At 49.0% G+C, this 16738-nt stretch overlaps 3 protein-coding genes across 7 annotated transcripts; 1 reads left to right on the forward strand and 2 right to left on the reverse strand.

Moving 5' to 3' along the window:
• Window positions 1-355: 355 nt before the first annotated feature.
• On the reverse strand, window positions 356-2995 carry tmem141 (transmembrane protein 141). Of its 4 annotated transcripts, none has more exons than XM_062484119.1 (7): window positions 2626-2995; window positions 2324-2390; window positions 2056-2139; window positions 1458-1565; window positions 1108-1124; window positions 994-1026; window positions 356-957 (listed from the first exon to the last, which is right to left on the reverse strand). In XM_062484119.1, the coding sequence occupies exons 1-7, from the start codon at window positions 2677-2679 to the stop codon at window positions 913-915; spliced, it is 408 nt and encodes a 135-aa protein (XP_062340103.1). In that variant the 5' UTR covers window positions 2680-2995; the 3' UTR covers window positions 356-912. The 4 variants fall into 4 exon arrangements, with proteins under 4 accessions (XP_062340103.1, XP_062340100.1, XP_062340101.1 ...); XM_062484116.1 differs by having other exon boundaries at window positions 1108-1130; XM_062484117.1 differs by lacking the exon at window positions 994-1026 and having other exon boundaries at window positions 356-990.
• A 497-nt stretch (window positions 2996-3492) lies between these two features.
• On the reverse strand, window positions 3493-10515 carry zmynd19 (zinc finger, MYND-type containing 19). Of its 2 annotated transcripts, XR_009932669.1 has the most exons (7): window positions 10185-10515; window positions 8899-8958; window positions 8682-8788; window positions 7561-7701; window positions 6004-6184; window positions 4826-5097; window positions 3493-3857 (listed from the first exon to the last, which is right to left on the reverse strand). XR_009932669.1 is itself a non-coding variant. In XM_062484114.1 (6 exons), the coding sequence occupies exons 1-6, from the start codon at window positions 10233-10235 to the stop codon at window positions 4954-4956; spliced, it is 684 nt and encodes a 227-aa protein (XP_062340098.1). In that variant the 5' UTR covers window positions 10236-10515; the 3' UTR covers window positions 3493-4953. The 2 variants fall into 2 exon arrangements, 1 of the variants encoding a protein (XP_062340098.1); XM_062484114.1 differs by having other exon boundaries at window positions 3493-5097.
• Window positions 10516-11707: 1192 nt separating this feature from the next.
• Window positions 11708-16389, forward strand: bspry (B-box and SPRY domain containing). Its single transcript, XM_062484538.1, has 6 exons — window positions 11708-12184; window positions 13301-13399; window positions 13619-13849; window positions 14050-14075; window positions 14184-14308; window positions 15270-16389. The coding sequence occupies exons 1-6, from the start codon at window positions 11786-11788 to the stop codon at window positions 15803-15805; spliced, it is 1416 nt and encodes a 471-aa protein (XP_062340522.1). The 5' UTR covers window positions 11708-11785; the 3' UTR covers window positions 15806-16389.
• Window positions 16390-16738: the final 349 nt, after the last annotated feature.

The raw sequence follows: 16738 nt of genomic DNA on the forward strand, positions 1-16738 counted from the left end.
CCATTTCAGCCGATCCCTGCTGAACGTTACAGTAGGGTCAGTACTCTGCGAGTTCAGAGTTCACCACTCGCAACTTCACAAATCACTCGTGTAACTAAGCTTTTTGTTCCAGAGCATGGTGTCTCTGGTGTCTCTGGTGTCCCTGGTCTGGGAGCTTCTCCTGTGTGTTTCATCGCTCCTCTCAGCTCCCTCTCATCAGGGCCGGTCAGGAAATGACCCCTGGGTTCAGGACTGATGTGAAAGTGGAAGGATTATGTGTGGTAATCTGTAAATAAAGTAGGATCAGAGCACCATTAAACACAAACACCACACAGAACACTTCAACAAAAAACTGCCTCTACTTTGCACATTTTTTTCTTCAAATAATTTTATTGAATTAAACAGCACATGTTCTGAACAGAAATATGCTCCTAGACTGAGTTTAGAGACAAAAATGAAATTTCAAACCGTTTGTCATTCAGGATTATTTTTCCTTCCATCATCTTCAGAATCATAAAACTGGACTGAAGCTGTGGTGCGAGTCCTAAACATCTTTCTGACCCTAATTCACCTTCATATAAGGCATCATTTATCTCAAACATCCTGTACTGCAACCTGTTAATAGTTACACAAGAAAGTGAGAACTGTGCTGGCCACTAGTGGTGTGTGTTGGAACTACACGTTATCTGCAGTACGACAGGCCAGCTAATGCATAAGAATTATACCAAAGCTTAGCATCCAAATCCCATGAAATATGCAAACAGATTTGTGGAACTCCAACAAAGCTGTATCTGCAAATAAGAGCGGTGTGTGTGTGTGTGTGACAGGAGAGCATCCTGAAACCACAACAAAGTCAAAGTTAGAATAAATAAAAGTATTTTTTCATGTGTGTGTGTGTGTGTGTAAGAGTGCTGCCGTCATGGTGCGTGGTCATCACTCCATCGTGTCCCCGTACTGAGTCTTCCTGGGCCCCGCGGCCTCACCGGCCTCGTGGGCCCCGCCGGCCTCGTGGGCCCCGCCGGCCTCGTGGGCCCCGCCGGCCTCGTGGGCCCCGCCGGCCTCGTGGGCCCCGCCGGCCTCGTGGGCCCCGCCGGCCTCGTGGGCCCCGCCGGCCTCGTGGGCCCCGCCGGCCTCTGGCCTGGCCGCTGCAGCTGACAGACACACAGACTCACATCCCAGCTCCAACATGAACACCATGCACTGTATGCTGCTGTTTATATGTGATGTACTGTTTGTGAATGGAGCTGTATTGGTTTCATTTGTCTGTGTTGTGTTGTGTGTATTGTACTGTTTTAGCTCACTAGCCTGCGCTAAGCAAACTTTCATCCACTGACACTCTGAGGAAGCAGGCTTACACACGGCTACACCAAACCCTGGGACAGGATGTGACAACAGACAAAATGTGTGTGTGTGTATAAATGTTTGTGTATGAGTGTGTGTGTATGTATGTGTGTGTGTATGAGTGTGTGTGTGCTCACTCTGTGGTGTTGTGTCCGGTAGCTTGCCCTTCTCTGTCAGGATCCAGAGGTCTGTGCATCGCTTTGTCTCCCAGCGCGTCACAAAGTAGCTCCCCACAGAGGAGGCGGCTGGGGGGGTTAGATACACCAGACACTGTTTACACTCCATAGCTTATATCTTCTCTTCTGTGGTTTATCTTACACATTATAACTCAAATCCATATTTACATTTAGTCATTTAGCAGACGCTCTTATCCAGAGCGACTTACAGTAAGTACAGGGACATTCCCCCGAGGCAAGTAGGGTGAAGTGCCTTGCCCAAGGACACAACGTCATTTAGCATGGCCGGGAATCGAACTGGCAACCTTCAGATTACTAGCCCGACTCCCTCACCGCTCAGCCATCTGACTCCCCATATTATTTATATTATATATGTCCTAGAATAGTAGTAGGTTTAGGCCTTATTTGTTTAGATGGCTAGGAAAGAGGAGCAGGACCTGATCATTCCTGTGCACCTTGAAAACTCACATGATGTGTACAGCTTTACAGATCTAATGGCTGCTCATTCAAACATCCTTTACTTTCCTATGCTGTTCCTGTGCATGCAGGTGTGTCTCACCTGTAGAGACGAGCAGGTTCCATTGCAGGGGGTAAGGAAGCTTCTTCTGAAGCAGTCCCTGCACGAGGAACAGCCCCGCGGTGCCTGGGGGGGGGTGGGGGGGTGAAATCACCAGATGTTTATTGTTTAACCATCTGAAACATATTACAATGCTGACTGACCCTACATTTCATTTTGCAGACGCAAGATACAAATAGTGCACATCCGACGTTCACAAGTACATATATTCAAAACCAAAATCGATAAATCAACTCAATAAAAAACTCACCTAACATGAAGGTCCCGATTCCTTTCATGAACGCGTGTGACTGACAGGCTGCATACTGCTGTAAACCCTGAAGAGAACATACATGTTGCTAAGCCGCGTTAGGCATCTACCAAGCTATCTCACCAGTAACTTAGAATGTCTCTATCGTTCAACAAAATCATTTCTCGTAGACAGCAACTTGTTTGGGGTTACGTGCAAGTCCATAATAATGACTATTTGCTAGTTTAGGTAATTTGTCATAGACAGTCATTGTCCTCTGCAGACTGGAACACTGACAGCAGATCAAAAGGTGAAACACACACCGGATGTTTTGCCGCAATGGCATCGTCAACCTTCGTAAGCCCAATGTTGACCATCTTGTGTGCGACAGGTTGCGATAAAGTCGCTTAGTTTCTAACCTATAATGACTTAAACTCGTGCCTTAAAGTCAGAATGCTCATCATTGTTGTTACTTAACATGCAACTTCCGTGTACGGTTGGAGGAAAGCACGAAGAAGACAAGGAAACGGAAAGTTCTCTGTACATCTAATGAACAACGACCTCGTGTGGATTGGTATCGACATTGCAACTATTGCTCGTCCAGACAATGAAAACGATCATAAAAGTTTAGCATATTTAACTTTTTAACGCACTAAATGATAACTTGGGTTAGGGTTAGCATTTTTCTGACGGTTTGGTCATTTTGTAAAACACTGCACTCAAAACGCACACATAGAAATCGTAAATACCGTAATCCCAATCCACAAAAAAACACGATTCAGGTACGGTTAGGTCTTCCCCTGACTTCACTTCTCCCCTGGGTCCTAAAGGCATATCCTGGAAAAGAGAGGGAAAAAACATTGAGGAAACGAGTGGAGGTAAGAAAAACTGAGAATTTGGAACGTATTTCCAGTCAGTCTGTCTCACCCGTCTCTTGCCTGCTTGGGTTTACTCTGAGACATAAATAAGGCTCAGAAGGACAACGATTTTGGTGAGATTTAAATGTTTTACATTTTAATTCAGACACCCACAACACTTCTACCAGGGTCAGGTTGGGTCTGGTCCGAATCAGACCGTTTCTACCGCCCTCCCCCTGGGCTGCCGTCATCCTGGTCCTGGTTCATCGACTTTACATGAAGCATGAAAACAACATTTCTCAAAAATTCACACAAACTCCTAACAGCAAGACGTCAAACATTCTTTAAACTTTATTTTATTTTTCATTTTACAGTGAAAAGAGGTCAGTTAACCTCGACTGCTCTTCCATTCACAAACTGCAGCTCCTTATGCTATGTAATTAATGTTTTATTCTTTCTTTAAAAAAAGAAGAAAATCTGACGCCCGACATTTCAAACTCGTCCTCCCCCTAATCTCTCATCCTCTATGACTGTTAAAGATACTGGTGGGAGAGCAGGTACAGCAGGTCAGTGCACAGTGTTCTGAATCCATCCACACACGCTAAACAGCCAAGCGAAGAGTCACGTGTCTGATCCTAACACCCAGGAGGGAGAGCCTTCATTGGGATTCATCACCAGGAAGCGGACAGGAAGACACGCTGGGCGGGTGAGCAGAGAGATTACGAGTGGGCAGGGTAAGCAGTCTCCAAAAACAAACATGAGCATCATTTCTGCTACAATCACGTTGACACACAAAACAATTTATTTTAATGTCCGACGGAAAACAATAACTGGAATTGATAGTAGAGGCTCCGTGTTTCCTTCGAGAGGAATCCGACCAGGTGTGTGTGGGAGGGGTTCAGGTTCATCATCCCAGAACCCCCACTGTCCTGGAGCGCTTAGTGACTGAGCATCTGGAGGGATGAGTCGTTGCATCGACACAGAGTGAGACAGACAGGAAGGACGTTTCAGGAAGTTTAACACCAGAGAAACAGCTCCGAACAGCACATCTTCTAACCCTCTCCCTCCCACACACAAAGTGAAAATACCGAAAACAAAAAAAGACAAGTTCTCACGTTCACATGTCATCAATGTCCTTCAGTCCACGTTGGCAACACACACACACACACACACATACATACATACTGTACACGCACAACACTGGTAGTGCGACACCAGTGATGGGGAGGTGGAGGTGAGTGATGGGGAGGTGAGGGATGGGGAGGTGAGGGATGGGGAGGTGAGGGATGGGGAGGTGAGGGATGGGGAGGTGGTCCTTGAGAGCTCTCAGTGATGAGATCCGTGTCTCAAAGTACCAGATGACTTGCAGGCAGCTAAAGTCATCCCTCGATCCCCACGGCTACACACACACGCTCACACACACACTACTGGTTGGTGGGTGGAAGGAGAAAGCTGATGATGATGATGACGACTGTACGTAGCCAATCACAGTTCAGAGAAGCACACGCAGTTTCATCCAATGGGACCTCTTTGTTACCCAAACATACAAATCCATAGCAGCAGGTAGATCGAGGGTCTCCCTCTCACGAAGAAATCAAAATAATAAAATAAAAAATACATTTCCCATCATCCCCATCAACGTGGTGAGCAAGCTATGGAGATTTACCAGTCTCTGGGAAATGTAGTTTTTCGTGCCTCCCTCATCTCCCCATCCAAACCAACACTGTCCTCTGTCAGCAGACCACCCTCCTCCTCCCAGGTCCTCCTCCCCGGGCTCCTCCCCAGGAGAGGGGATCATCGCTCCGGCTCAGACTCCAGTGCCAGCACCCTCTTGCGTTCCCGACACTGTTTCTTATGGGCAGGCCAGTCTCTCTGCTGGCACTGGGAGCCGCAGTAGCGTGCCACCTGGCAGCGGCCGCAAATGTTGAACTCTCTCAGCTGAGGAGAGAAGAAGAGAGTTAACACACAGACAGGAAGTAGAGCTACACAACAACACACCTAGAAGAAGAGCTGAGACAGACAGGAAGTAAAGCTACACAGCAGCACACCAGAGATCAACGAAACAACTTAGTATTTCTCAAAACAAGATAAAAGTATTTAGTATTTCTCAAAACAAGATACGCAAGCCCTATGTAGTACTGTGGTTGAGATGTTGTAATGCAGTTGTGATATTATTAATGCTCAGTGGTTGGAGCATGTTACTGCAGATAAAGAGGTTTAAGGTTTAATTCCCTCCCCTGGACGTCGCTTCGGATAAAAACATTTGATAAACAAAGTTCTTCCAGTTCTAAACACCACAGGCGAAACCACCCAGACTCCTCCACACCCAGGCTCCTCCACACCCAGGCTCCTCCACACCCAGACTCCTCCACACCCAGACTCCTCCACACCCAGACTCCTCCACACCCAGACTCCTCCACACCCAGACTCCTCCACACCCAGACTCCTCCACACCCAGACTCCTCCACACCCAGACTCCTCCACACCCAGACTCCTCCACACCCAGACTCCTCCACACCCAGACTCCTCCACACCCAGACTCCTCCACACCCAGACTCCTCCACACCCAGACTCCTCCACACCCAGACTCCTCCACACCCAGACTCCTCCACACCCAGACTCCTCCACACCCAGACTCCTCCACACCCAGACTCCTCCACACCCAGACTCCTCCACACCCAGACTCCTCCACACCCAGGCTCCTCCACACCCAGGCTCCTCCACACCCAGACTCCTCCACACCCAGACTCCTCCACACCCAGACTCCTCCACACCCAGACTCCTCCACACCCAGACTCCTCCACACCCAGACTCCTCCACTCCACCAGGGGGCGGTGTACGTACCCTCCTCTCTATGAGTGAGCAGGGAGGATAGTGACACTCGTAGTAGGTGCAGGAGCACTCCTCCTCCTCCACCAGCTCCCCGTTGGCGTTGTAGTAGCGCGTCCGGCTCAGCTCCAGGTACTGCTCCTCCACAGGATCGGCTGGCACCTGCTGGATGGCCAGCCAGTACAGGGACTGCTCTCTGGGGGAGGAGGGGACAGTGAGGTGGGGACTGCTCTGGGGGAGGAGGGGACAGTGAGGTGGGGACTGCTCTGGGGGAGGAGGGGACAGTGAGGTGGGGACTGCTCTCTGGGGGGGGGAGGGGACAGTGAGGATGGGACTGCTCTCTGGGGGGGGGAGGGGCAGTGAGGTGGGGACTGCTCTGGGGGAGGAGGGGACAGTGAGGAGGGGACTGCTCTGGGGGAGGAGGGGACAGTGAGGAGGGGACTGCTCTCTGGGGGAGGAGGGGACAGTGAGGTGGGACTGCTCTGGGGGAGGAGGGGACAGTGAGGATGGGACTGCTCTGGGGGAGGAGGGGACAGTGAGGAGGGGACTGCTCTCTGGGGGAGGAGGGGACAGTGAGGTGGGGACTGCTCTGGGGGAGGAGGGGACAGTGAGGTGGGGACTGCTCTGGGGGAGGAGGGGACAGTGAGGTGGGGACTGCTCTGGGGGAGGAGGGGACAGTGAGGAGGGGACTGCTCTCTGGGGGAGGAGGGGACAGTGAGGTGGGACTGCTCTGGGGGAGGAGGGGACAGTGAGGATGGGACTGCTCTGGGGGAGGAGGGGACAGTGAGGAGGGGACTGCTCTCTGGGGGAGGAGGGGACAGTGAGGTGGGGACTGCTCTGGGGGAGGAGGGGACAGTGAGGTGGGGACTGCTCTGGGGGGGAGGGGACAGTGAGGTGGGGACTGCTCTGGGGGGGGAGGGGACAGTGAGGTGGGGACTGCTCTTTCTCAAAGCTACGTTTTATACATCAAGGTACACATTGAGCCTTGCAGTAGCATCTACAGCACTAGGTAGGTCAGGTCACTCTAGAACAGGGACGTGCATTACAACCAAAAATACTCACTGGACCTCTTCGAACATTATTTGGTCCAGGTCCCCCACACACGAGCACACACACGTGCACACACACACACACACAGATCTCAGGTTCTGGTGGTAGTAGCACTTAACTTTCTATCTCCCGCAGGTTTGAACAAAATGAAATATATTTTTGACAATAGTCACATAAACGTATAGATTTTTGTATAATTTAACAACTATTCCAAAATACTGAGATCCATTATAAAAGCAGCACAGTTGTGGCTGTACTGAGATCAATCGACAGGGTGAGGGGAGCGTGCGAGGGCAGCGTGGGGTGAGGGGGGCGTGCGAGGGCAGCGTGGGGTGAGGGGGGCGTGCGAGGGCAGCGTGGGGTGAGGGGGGCGTGCGAGGGCAGCGTGGGGTGAGGGGGGCGTGCGAGGGCAGCGTGGGGTGAGGGGGGCGTGCGAGGGCAGCGTGGGGTGAGTGCGAGGGCAGCGTGGGGTGAGGGGGGCGTGCGAGGGCAGCGTGGGGTGAGGGGGGCGTGCAAGGTTACCTCTGCTTGCTGGAGATCTCCTCGGGCTTGGGGCACCAGCCCACAGGGACAAGTCGAAGGTTGTCCAGACGGTTGTCCACGGTGACCGAGTTGATGTGGACCACCTGGAAACTGGGGGCGATGCCTCCTCTGTGCTTCTCCCTGGGAGGAGGGGGGCACAGGAATGAAGCAATATTAATAAAAAAAAGTGTGTTCATCAAGCAGACATTTAATCTGAGGGGAATTCAAACCTGCCGCCTCTTCTTCAGCAGTCGAATGCTCTAACCACTGAGCTATCCCCTTCCCTAGATCAGCTGTTGTCTCCAACTACCCTATGAATCACCCCCCATCCTCACCACCAGCTACACCCACACACCAAACACTGTTCATTTAGAAGACGCTTCGATCAAAAAGTCGCTTACAGGTGGGGATTCGAACCTGCCACCTCTAGATCAGCAGTCAAATGCTCTAACCCAGGGGTGTTCAACCCTGTCCTCAGGGTCCACTGTCCTGTATGTTTTCCATGTTTCCCTGCTCCAGCACACCTGATTCTAATGAGCGCTTGTTACCAGGCTCACAGAGCTTGACGACAAGCCAGCTGGAGCAGGGAAGCATGTAGAACATACAGGACAGGGGGCACCAGGACCAGGGCTGAACACCCCTGCTCTAACCGCTGGGCTACATTTACGTTACATTACATTTACATTTAGTCATTTAGCAGACGCTCTTATCCAGAGCGACTTACAGTAAGTACAGGGACATTCCCCCGAAGCAAGTAGGGTGAAGTGCCTTGCCCAAGGACACAACGTCATTTTGCACGGCCGGGAATCGAACTGGCAACCTTCAGATTACTAGCCCGATTCCCTAACCGCTCAGCCACCTGACTCCCACCCTGTGTGACTGTGCAGGGCTACACCACCCTGTGTGACTGTGCAGGGCTACACCACCCTGTGTGACTGTGCAGGGCTACACCCACCCTGTGTGACTGTGCAGGGCTACACCACCCTGTGTGACTGTGCAGGGCTACACCCACCCTGTGTGACTGTGCAGGGCTACACCACCCTGTGTGACTGTGCTGGGCTACACCACCCTGTGTGACTGTGCAGGGCTACACCACCCTGTGTGACTGTGCAGGGACTCACCAGAGCAGCTCGTGTAGAGGCCGACCGGCCCAGCGGCCCTTACCGATGTCGAAGGCGTACGCAAAGATCTTGGCGCCGTTTCCGTCCGCATCTACCTCCATGCGTGCCTGAAACACAACGAGGGCTAAATACAGTATCCACTGGTACTGACATCTTACATTTATGTATTATTCATCTGTATTCACATTTGAGCTTGAATATATCCCTGTTCTCTTACCTCAAAAGCATAGTTCTCCACCAGCGGTATGTCTTGTTCATCTATTAGTGTGTATTTTGTCTGCAACACAAAGCAAAGGAGTCATCTTAAATGGTTGACTAACTCATAAGCAGTCTTGATGCTACTGTATGAAGATGGGAAACACATTGCTGGAGGGTGATGCTCAAGAAACAGCAACTGCCAGTGAATCACACTCGCTGGGTATATAAAATGGAAGGCAGGACAAAAAACGGAGCTGTTTAAGTTAAGGTGTGTGGAATGACATTACGGATCACATGATCCGAGCATGTGACGATTTAATATAATCAAAACCTTGAAGTCTGGTTAGGAATTATAGATAGGTCTGAACATGATATGCAGGCGCTCTGGGACCGACTATTGTGTTTTAGTACAACACTGGCGTTCAGAGGTCCAAGCTGGCACGTGATGTGTCAGTGGTTTAACGGTTTGGAAAAAATGTCAGGCAACGAGAGGATGGCAGAAAAATGTCTTAACCGTAACACGAATTCACTCTACAATCAGGCAAATGTAATATTGTATGAATACACGATTGTTACATCGGATATGTTGAATAAGGGCATCAAAACGTCAAGTAACAGACTCAAAACTCAAATTAATCCGTTGTTCATCTCAACTAGCTAACGCAACTCTAGTATACAGCCATGACAAACCAGACAACCGCGCTGTCTCATGAATCACACATTTACTTTAGCGTTAACGGACATCACACATATATACAATTTATTTATTTTAACTGGTAGACAAATGCCGGGCTGTCATGCCGGTGCACTGTCACGTTGCAAAGAAGATCTAGGATGGAGCGTGGCAATGGCTTCCTCATTACAATTTCACACGGCTAGCTATCAACCTGCAAGTCTGTTGCATGGAAATTACACCAATCTACATGAAAGCCTAGAGAAACGGATCATTTTTTACACTTCTCAAAGAATGTCGTTGCTCCATATCAGCTAGCTGGCCTATGTCTAGACGCTGGCTAACTTCGCTATCCAGAGCTAGTTAGCTAGCTAACCATTTAGCAAGCCGCTAGCTTAGCTAGTTAGAGCTGGGTGGCTTTGCTTCGTGAGCGAATTCGCCCAAACTATACGAGGTGGGCCAACAACCTAAAGCTGTCCAAAATGACAACCCAAAGTAGACTGTTCCCTTTTTAGGGTACAATCTGAATTAAGCCCCAACCGGTGCCATCATCTATCTCAACGAGCCATTTTGTAAGAGCTTTTGTGATCCCCTCCCCTTGTCGCACATGGCAGCCCTCAGATCCAGCTCACCTTCCCGGCCACACGGCCAAGTCGAACAATCCCGAGCTTGAAATCCGACATTGGAAGAGCGTACGATCAAGTAACTAACTGTAAGAACAGGTGAGGCGATCTTTGGGTTTAAAACTCGTCAGGGCGACCCCCCAGCCCCGATGAGCTCCCAGGTTCGGTAAATAGGGTCAGTAACTACCCGATTTTGGTCCTTCCCACCCGCTTCCAAACCTCGGATACACACACCGCTGGCGTAGGAAACGGTGATGTGAATTTTGCAAAGGATTCGAATCTTTTCAATGAACCGAACGACTCATCAAAACGATTTAAACGTCTGAACAAGTACGCTGTTGTGATCATATAAAGAATAATCGGCTCTTTGAGAAGAATTGAGTGGGGAGATTCGGTTTTGTTCAGTGATTCAAAACGTAGACCATAAGGAAATCCGAGCAAGATTTGGGGGCGGGACAATCTGTCCGATCCCATCCCCCAATAGAAAACGAGGAATTGTCGTTGCACCGCCCATTTTGTTGTCCAAATTCCGTCACTTCCCTATTACGTGTTCCTCGTCTTGTATTTTAGCGCGAAACTGTGGAACCTGTTTGCGGGGTGCAGTGACATGTTCCAGATGATGATAACCAATTTGCGGTTGATGGACCAAACTACCTTTCTTTCTTTGGAAAAGATAAAGACATTACATTTCTAATAATGTTATTTAGGCCGACTAATGATCAAATTGATTCAAACGTTTATCACAATGGATATTTCTTAGTCAAAAGACACCGTACACATTTCTCGTTCATACAGAATTATGATTATGTATCCTGACTTCAATAGCCTAATTTAATGTTAATACAGCGTTGATCAAATCTAAATTCAGATATCATTGTATGAAGAAAATCTGATATTAAGACTATACTGTAAATTGTAGGCTATTGGTGACTTAAGACTGTATTGAAGATATTTTCAGTCTTTACAAACCTATTTCCTATCAGTCAAGTTTAGTTTTATTCTGTATTAGACATATAGCTACTCGACTGTACTCTGCTCTGTTTTCCTGTTTTAGGCTTTACTTTTCTGCTCTCCTCCTCTTCTCTAATTTCACTGTGTGGAGAAAAAAAGTTTTGAATGGTTCTAAAAATATTTTCCAAAAAAACGTTTCGAAAAAAACGTTTAGAATAAAACGTTAAAAAGATTACAAAATATTTTTGAAAAAAAGTCCAACAGGTAGTAGGTATGGCTACTTTTTACTTAGGCCTAAGTTAATGTCCACACCTCTTTACTATGACTTGAGTGAAAAAGTATTGTTTAACTTAAGTAGGCCTATCTGTAGGCTACTTCTTCTTGAGTGAAAGATGTGTGTACTTTTGCCATCACTGATGTCGGCTATATGTCCATTGTCCACATTCAGGCCTCTACATTGTAAATAAACCAACATTTTATCTTTGGGGCACAAACAGTAAACTGGGAGTGAAACTGTGCCCTCACCTGCTCAACTTGCTTGTCAGCTCTGACCTCAGTCTCTGTTACTTCCGCGTTCACCGACTACCCGAATACACCTGTGTTGTGTAGGTGCGGCAGTGCACCTGACTCGATCCGCGCAGCTAAGTGTCCTAGTCGCCATGAGTGCGGAGGAGGATAAATGTGATTTAATACCGGTGTCTTTACTGGACGATGGCCCTGACACCGGGGAAGGTGACAGTTTTAAAAACGTTAAAATAGAATTTCAACAACCCATTTTTTCCGCTTTGAATACAAGTGGACTTCAGCAGAGCGGAACTCACCCTAGCAAGGAAGGAGTCACAGCGCTGTCCGGCGCCTCGAGCCCTTCAGCCGTGACCACCTCGGACTCAGAATCGGGAATATTCTCCAGTGAATCTGAACTGTGCGTGGAACACGACTCTGAAATCGACTCGTTTTGCTGCACCGAGCAGAAAGTCGTCTGCTCGCAGTGTCCCGTCGTGGGGTCTTGCCAGGGCCACACGGTAACGCGACTGGCCAGCAGAGCAACCGTAGTACGGGTGAGTCACAAACAACAGCCTAATTAATCGATTAATGTACCGTTTTTATTGTCGCCGGTAAGTATGTAGACTTGAGTTGGTCCGGTTAAAGTTTATGCACCATAGACCTAAATCACAAATTTGAATACATAACAGACTCTGACAATGTTTACGTAAATCGCACTGGGTCAGCCAAATTCAGCTGCCACCAGGAATTAGCTTGTTTTTGTTGGGGGTTTGTGTGTGTATGCCTGTGTGTGTGTGGGGGGGGGAGGCCTGTGTGTGTATACATGTGTGTGCGTGTGCTGGTATGTGTGTTGTGACACACTTTAATATGTGTATATGGGTGTGTGGTGTGGGTGTGTAGTGTGACACACTTTAATGTCATGACACTTAGACACCAGTAGAGCTCTCTGTTGATGCACTGTGATGGAATGAAAGAATACATGAATATCAAGAAGCTAACGAGACACACTGAGTCAGAGACGGATCACCTGTGTGTTATTGTGTGTTTGTCTGTGATGGTGCGCGTGTTTGAGGGTGTAAACATGTGTAAGCTGTAAGGCTGGGTGTTTCTGCAGAAACTGGATGGTCTCAACTTGATGGCTCTCACACCCCATTCAAGATTTGGTCTGATTGGTTGTCCTTGTGTATAAAGGGAATTGTAATGATTTGTTCTGTGGATTCTTCATCTCCTGAGACTTTCTCCTCAGTTGTCCCTTGTCCTATTGTCCTACTCCTTGCTCACCTCTTTCTTCTCTCTGATTTACAATGATCATGGTAGAGTAGGTAAGATTTAAATCCTTCATTTTGTAACATGTTTGCCTTGTAATTGATTTCATTCATTTGCAATGTTATTAAATGCGTATTTCATTTTAACCTTACTTTGACAATTCTTGCTCTGATTTAACCCAGAGTCAAATAACTGTAATTCTATTTGTATTGACATTATTTGGTTCATGCTAATACACTGTTCAGTTTCCCATCTTCCTTTAAACCATAGGGAATTAGTTTTTGTTTTTTTGGCCAATATTTAACCCCCTACAAAGCTATTTGTATGTTCATGTGTGTGTTTGGGTGTATTTGTGTATATTGATATGTGTGTGTGTGTGTGTGTGTGTGTGTGTGTGGGATCAGAACCAGCTGGTGGACGTGTGTGAGCAGATACAGCTGCAGGCCTTGAGGATCGAGCGCTTCATCACACACACTCTGAGCAGTAAGGAGCGCACTCTGCAGGTGAGGACCACACACACACACACACACACACACACTCTGAGCAGTAAGGAGCGCACTCTGCAGGTGAGGACCACACACTCACACACACACACTCACACACACACTCTGAGCATTAAGGAGCGCACCCTGCAGGTGAGGACCACACACACACATACACACGTGCTGTCAACATTCACACACACTCATGATTGTGTGTGTATACGTGTGTGTCTCTCCCAGCTGGAGGCGGCGGGCGCGCGGGAGCGCGTGGTGTCCCAGGGCAGCGCGGTGCGGGAGGCGGTGGAGGAGGAGGAGCAGAGGCTGCTGGAGGAGGTGCAGACGGAGCAGGAGAGGGTGGAGCAGTGTCTCCTCACCCAGAGAGCCCACTGGAGCCAGGCCCTGGCCACGCTCACCAACACACGAGCACGCCTGGTGCACACCCTCACACACTCACCCGACACGCTGCTAGTGGTGAGAGGAACGAGGGGGAGAGTTAGAGAGGAGAGGGGGAGAGGAGAGAGAGTGAGACAGAGGGGGGTGATAGGGGATAGAGAAAGAGAGAGATAAAGGATGAATGAGGGAGGGTTATCACAGTAGGAAATGTTGGGTGTGTGTGTAGATGTTAATAAAGATGATGATGGTGAATCACAGATCTGGTTTCTCTCTTTCAGTCAGCAGGCTCAGAAATAGCTGAAAGGTAAAACTGTTCAAAATCATTTTGACTTATAACAATTATCTACAAATGAATACCATTCTGGAGAACACCCTTTATCTAATAGTACATGTGTGTCTCTGTCTCTGTCAGGGTGGAGGAGGCGGAGGGTGTGGGGGAGCCATGTGACACGGAGCAGCTCTCTCTGCCCGCAGGCTGTGGGGCCAGCAGGCTGATGAGGGCCCTGTGGGCCAGCGCCCTGCTGCTGGGGCCCTCTGGTGAGGACACACACACACACACACCAGCGCCCTGCTGCTGGGGCCCTCTGGTGAGGACACACACACACACACCAGCGCCCTGCTGCTGGGGCCCTCTGGTGAGGACACACACACACACACACCTACACACACACACAAGTGCCCTGCTGCTGGGGCCCTCTGGTGAGGACACACGCACATACCTACACACACCTACACACACACACCAGCGCCCTGCTGCTGGGGCCCTCTGGTGAGGACACACGCACATACCTACACACACCTACACACACACACCAGCGCCCTGCTGCTGGGGCCCTCTGGTGAGGACACACACACACGCACACACACACGCACACACACACACATACGCACACACACACACACACACACGCACACACACACACACACACACCAGCGCCCTGCTGCTGGGGCCCTCTGGTGAGGACACACACACACACACACCAGCGCCCTGCTGCTGGGGCCCTCTGGTGAGGACACACACACACACACACGCACACACACACACACACACACACACCAGCGCCCTGCTGCTGGGGGGGTGTGGGTGAGGACACACACACACGCACACACACACCAGCGCCCTGCTGCTGGTGTGTGTGTGTGTGAGGTAGCACAGCAGCACCCTGTACAGGAGACACACACACACACACAGGCAGGTACACACATAAACACACAAAAACACATTTAAATAAGAACAAACACACACTCATACACAACTTTGATCAAACAATGGCATATCACAGAAACACATAATCAAAGTAAATCCCCTTCCACAGGATGTGAAGACAGGCTGATGGCTGTCATGGGTTATCCCAGTCATAAGACACTGTAGTAACATTACATTGCAGGGAGATCCTCTACCAGTGGTACCACTAGTGTATGTGCATAGTTAATATCCCTGTACTCCCCCCCCTCCTTTCTCCTCTTCCCCTCCCCTCCCCTCCCCTCCCCTCTCCAGCTCACGGTTCAGCCAACCTGACATTTAACGAGCGCACTGTCAGCTCTCTGCTCTCCCTCTCTGATGACCTTTGCACCCTGACCTTCCTGCCCAAGCGGGCCCGCCAGTCCCCGCCCTACGACCCCGCTCGTTTCGACTGCTGGCCCAACGCCCTGGGCTCCCTCTCCCTGTCCTCTGGTACCCACAGCTGGGTGCTGGACGTGGGGCAGAGCGCGGCCTTCAAGGTGGGCGTGTGCTACGCCAGCGTGGAGCGCAAGGGCTCCGGGAAGGAGGCTCGTCTGGGCTACAACGCCCAGTCCTGGGTTCTGTCGCACTACGACGGAGACTTCTCCTTCTGCCACGCGGGGAAGAGCACCGCCCTGCAGGTGGTGCACAGGCCCAGCACCATCGGCCTGCTGCTGGACTGGCCCAGCCAGACGCTGCTGTTCTACGACCCAGAATCCTTTGCGGTCCTGCACTCTGTCAGACACACGTTCAGCGCGCCTCTCCTTCCCGCCTGCGCTGTGGCCGACCGCAGCATCACCATCCTGCACTGAGCGCACGCCAGCAACGCTGCCACCTGCTGGTCACTACTGGTCACTGCTGGTCACTACCGGTTTGGAAGGAAAATAACTGAGAATTAAGTTAAAGAATTGTTGTTGGAAAAGCTTCCTTTCATGCATTTCGTCATCTGGTTTTCACTGTATGCAATCTGAAAGCCATAGTGATGGAATTAGTCTTATATTTTATTTATCATAGGACTCTAATCTGACATAATGACATTTTTCAAGATATCTGTATGTCTGTTGATCAAATTTTACAGTAGTCCTCTGTAGCTCTGTCCATTCATAATTTTGGCAAAATATTGTAAATTTACAATTCTATTATATTTCCTGTAATTTATATACTTTGTATTTTTATAATCTGTAAATCAACATTTTACTACATACAGATGTTTTTTTTAATGTCTGAAACTTTTAAAAGCTAAATATTTAACTGGTTGATCCAGTGGAACAGTTTAATGTGTTTCAGACAGTAGATGATTATTTCCATTTAGTGTATTGTTATGGACATTATGGAATGTTATGGAAAACATTGCCTATTTTCCCATTATGGATATTAAATCAATTACATTTCAGCAGTTTATTTTAGAAATACACACGAAAACTGTTTATACATTTTCACACAAAATAGTTTTTTGTGTGTGCAGCACACACACGGAAACATGTTGTTTGTAAAGTTTATATGTTTATATGTTAAAGTTTATAACGGCTGAAATCTGTGGGGAGCTAATCACAGAAAGGCATGCCAAGCTGGTTCAGCAGTATTGTTAAGGCCGTATTTTGTAATCGTTCTACTTCACCCGTCCGTGTTTTGGGATACTCAGGTCGGTGCTGCCAGTTATAAGTACAGTTCAAAACAATAGTGGCGACACCACACACACCTAGGGCTGCCACCTTCAATACAGAAAAATAAGGGACGCCTGCTGC

Source organism: Osmerus eperlanus, chromosome 18 (assembly GCF_963692335.1).
Source record: "Osmerus eperlanus chromosome 18, fOsmEpe2.1, whole genome shotgun sequence".
NCBI classification, from domain to species: Eukaryota; Metazoa; Chordata; class Actinopteri; order Osmeriformes; family Osmeridae; genus Osmerus; species Osmerus eperlanus.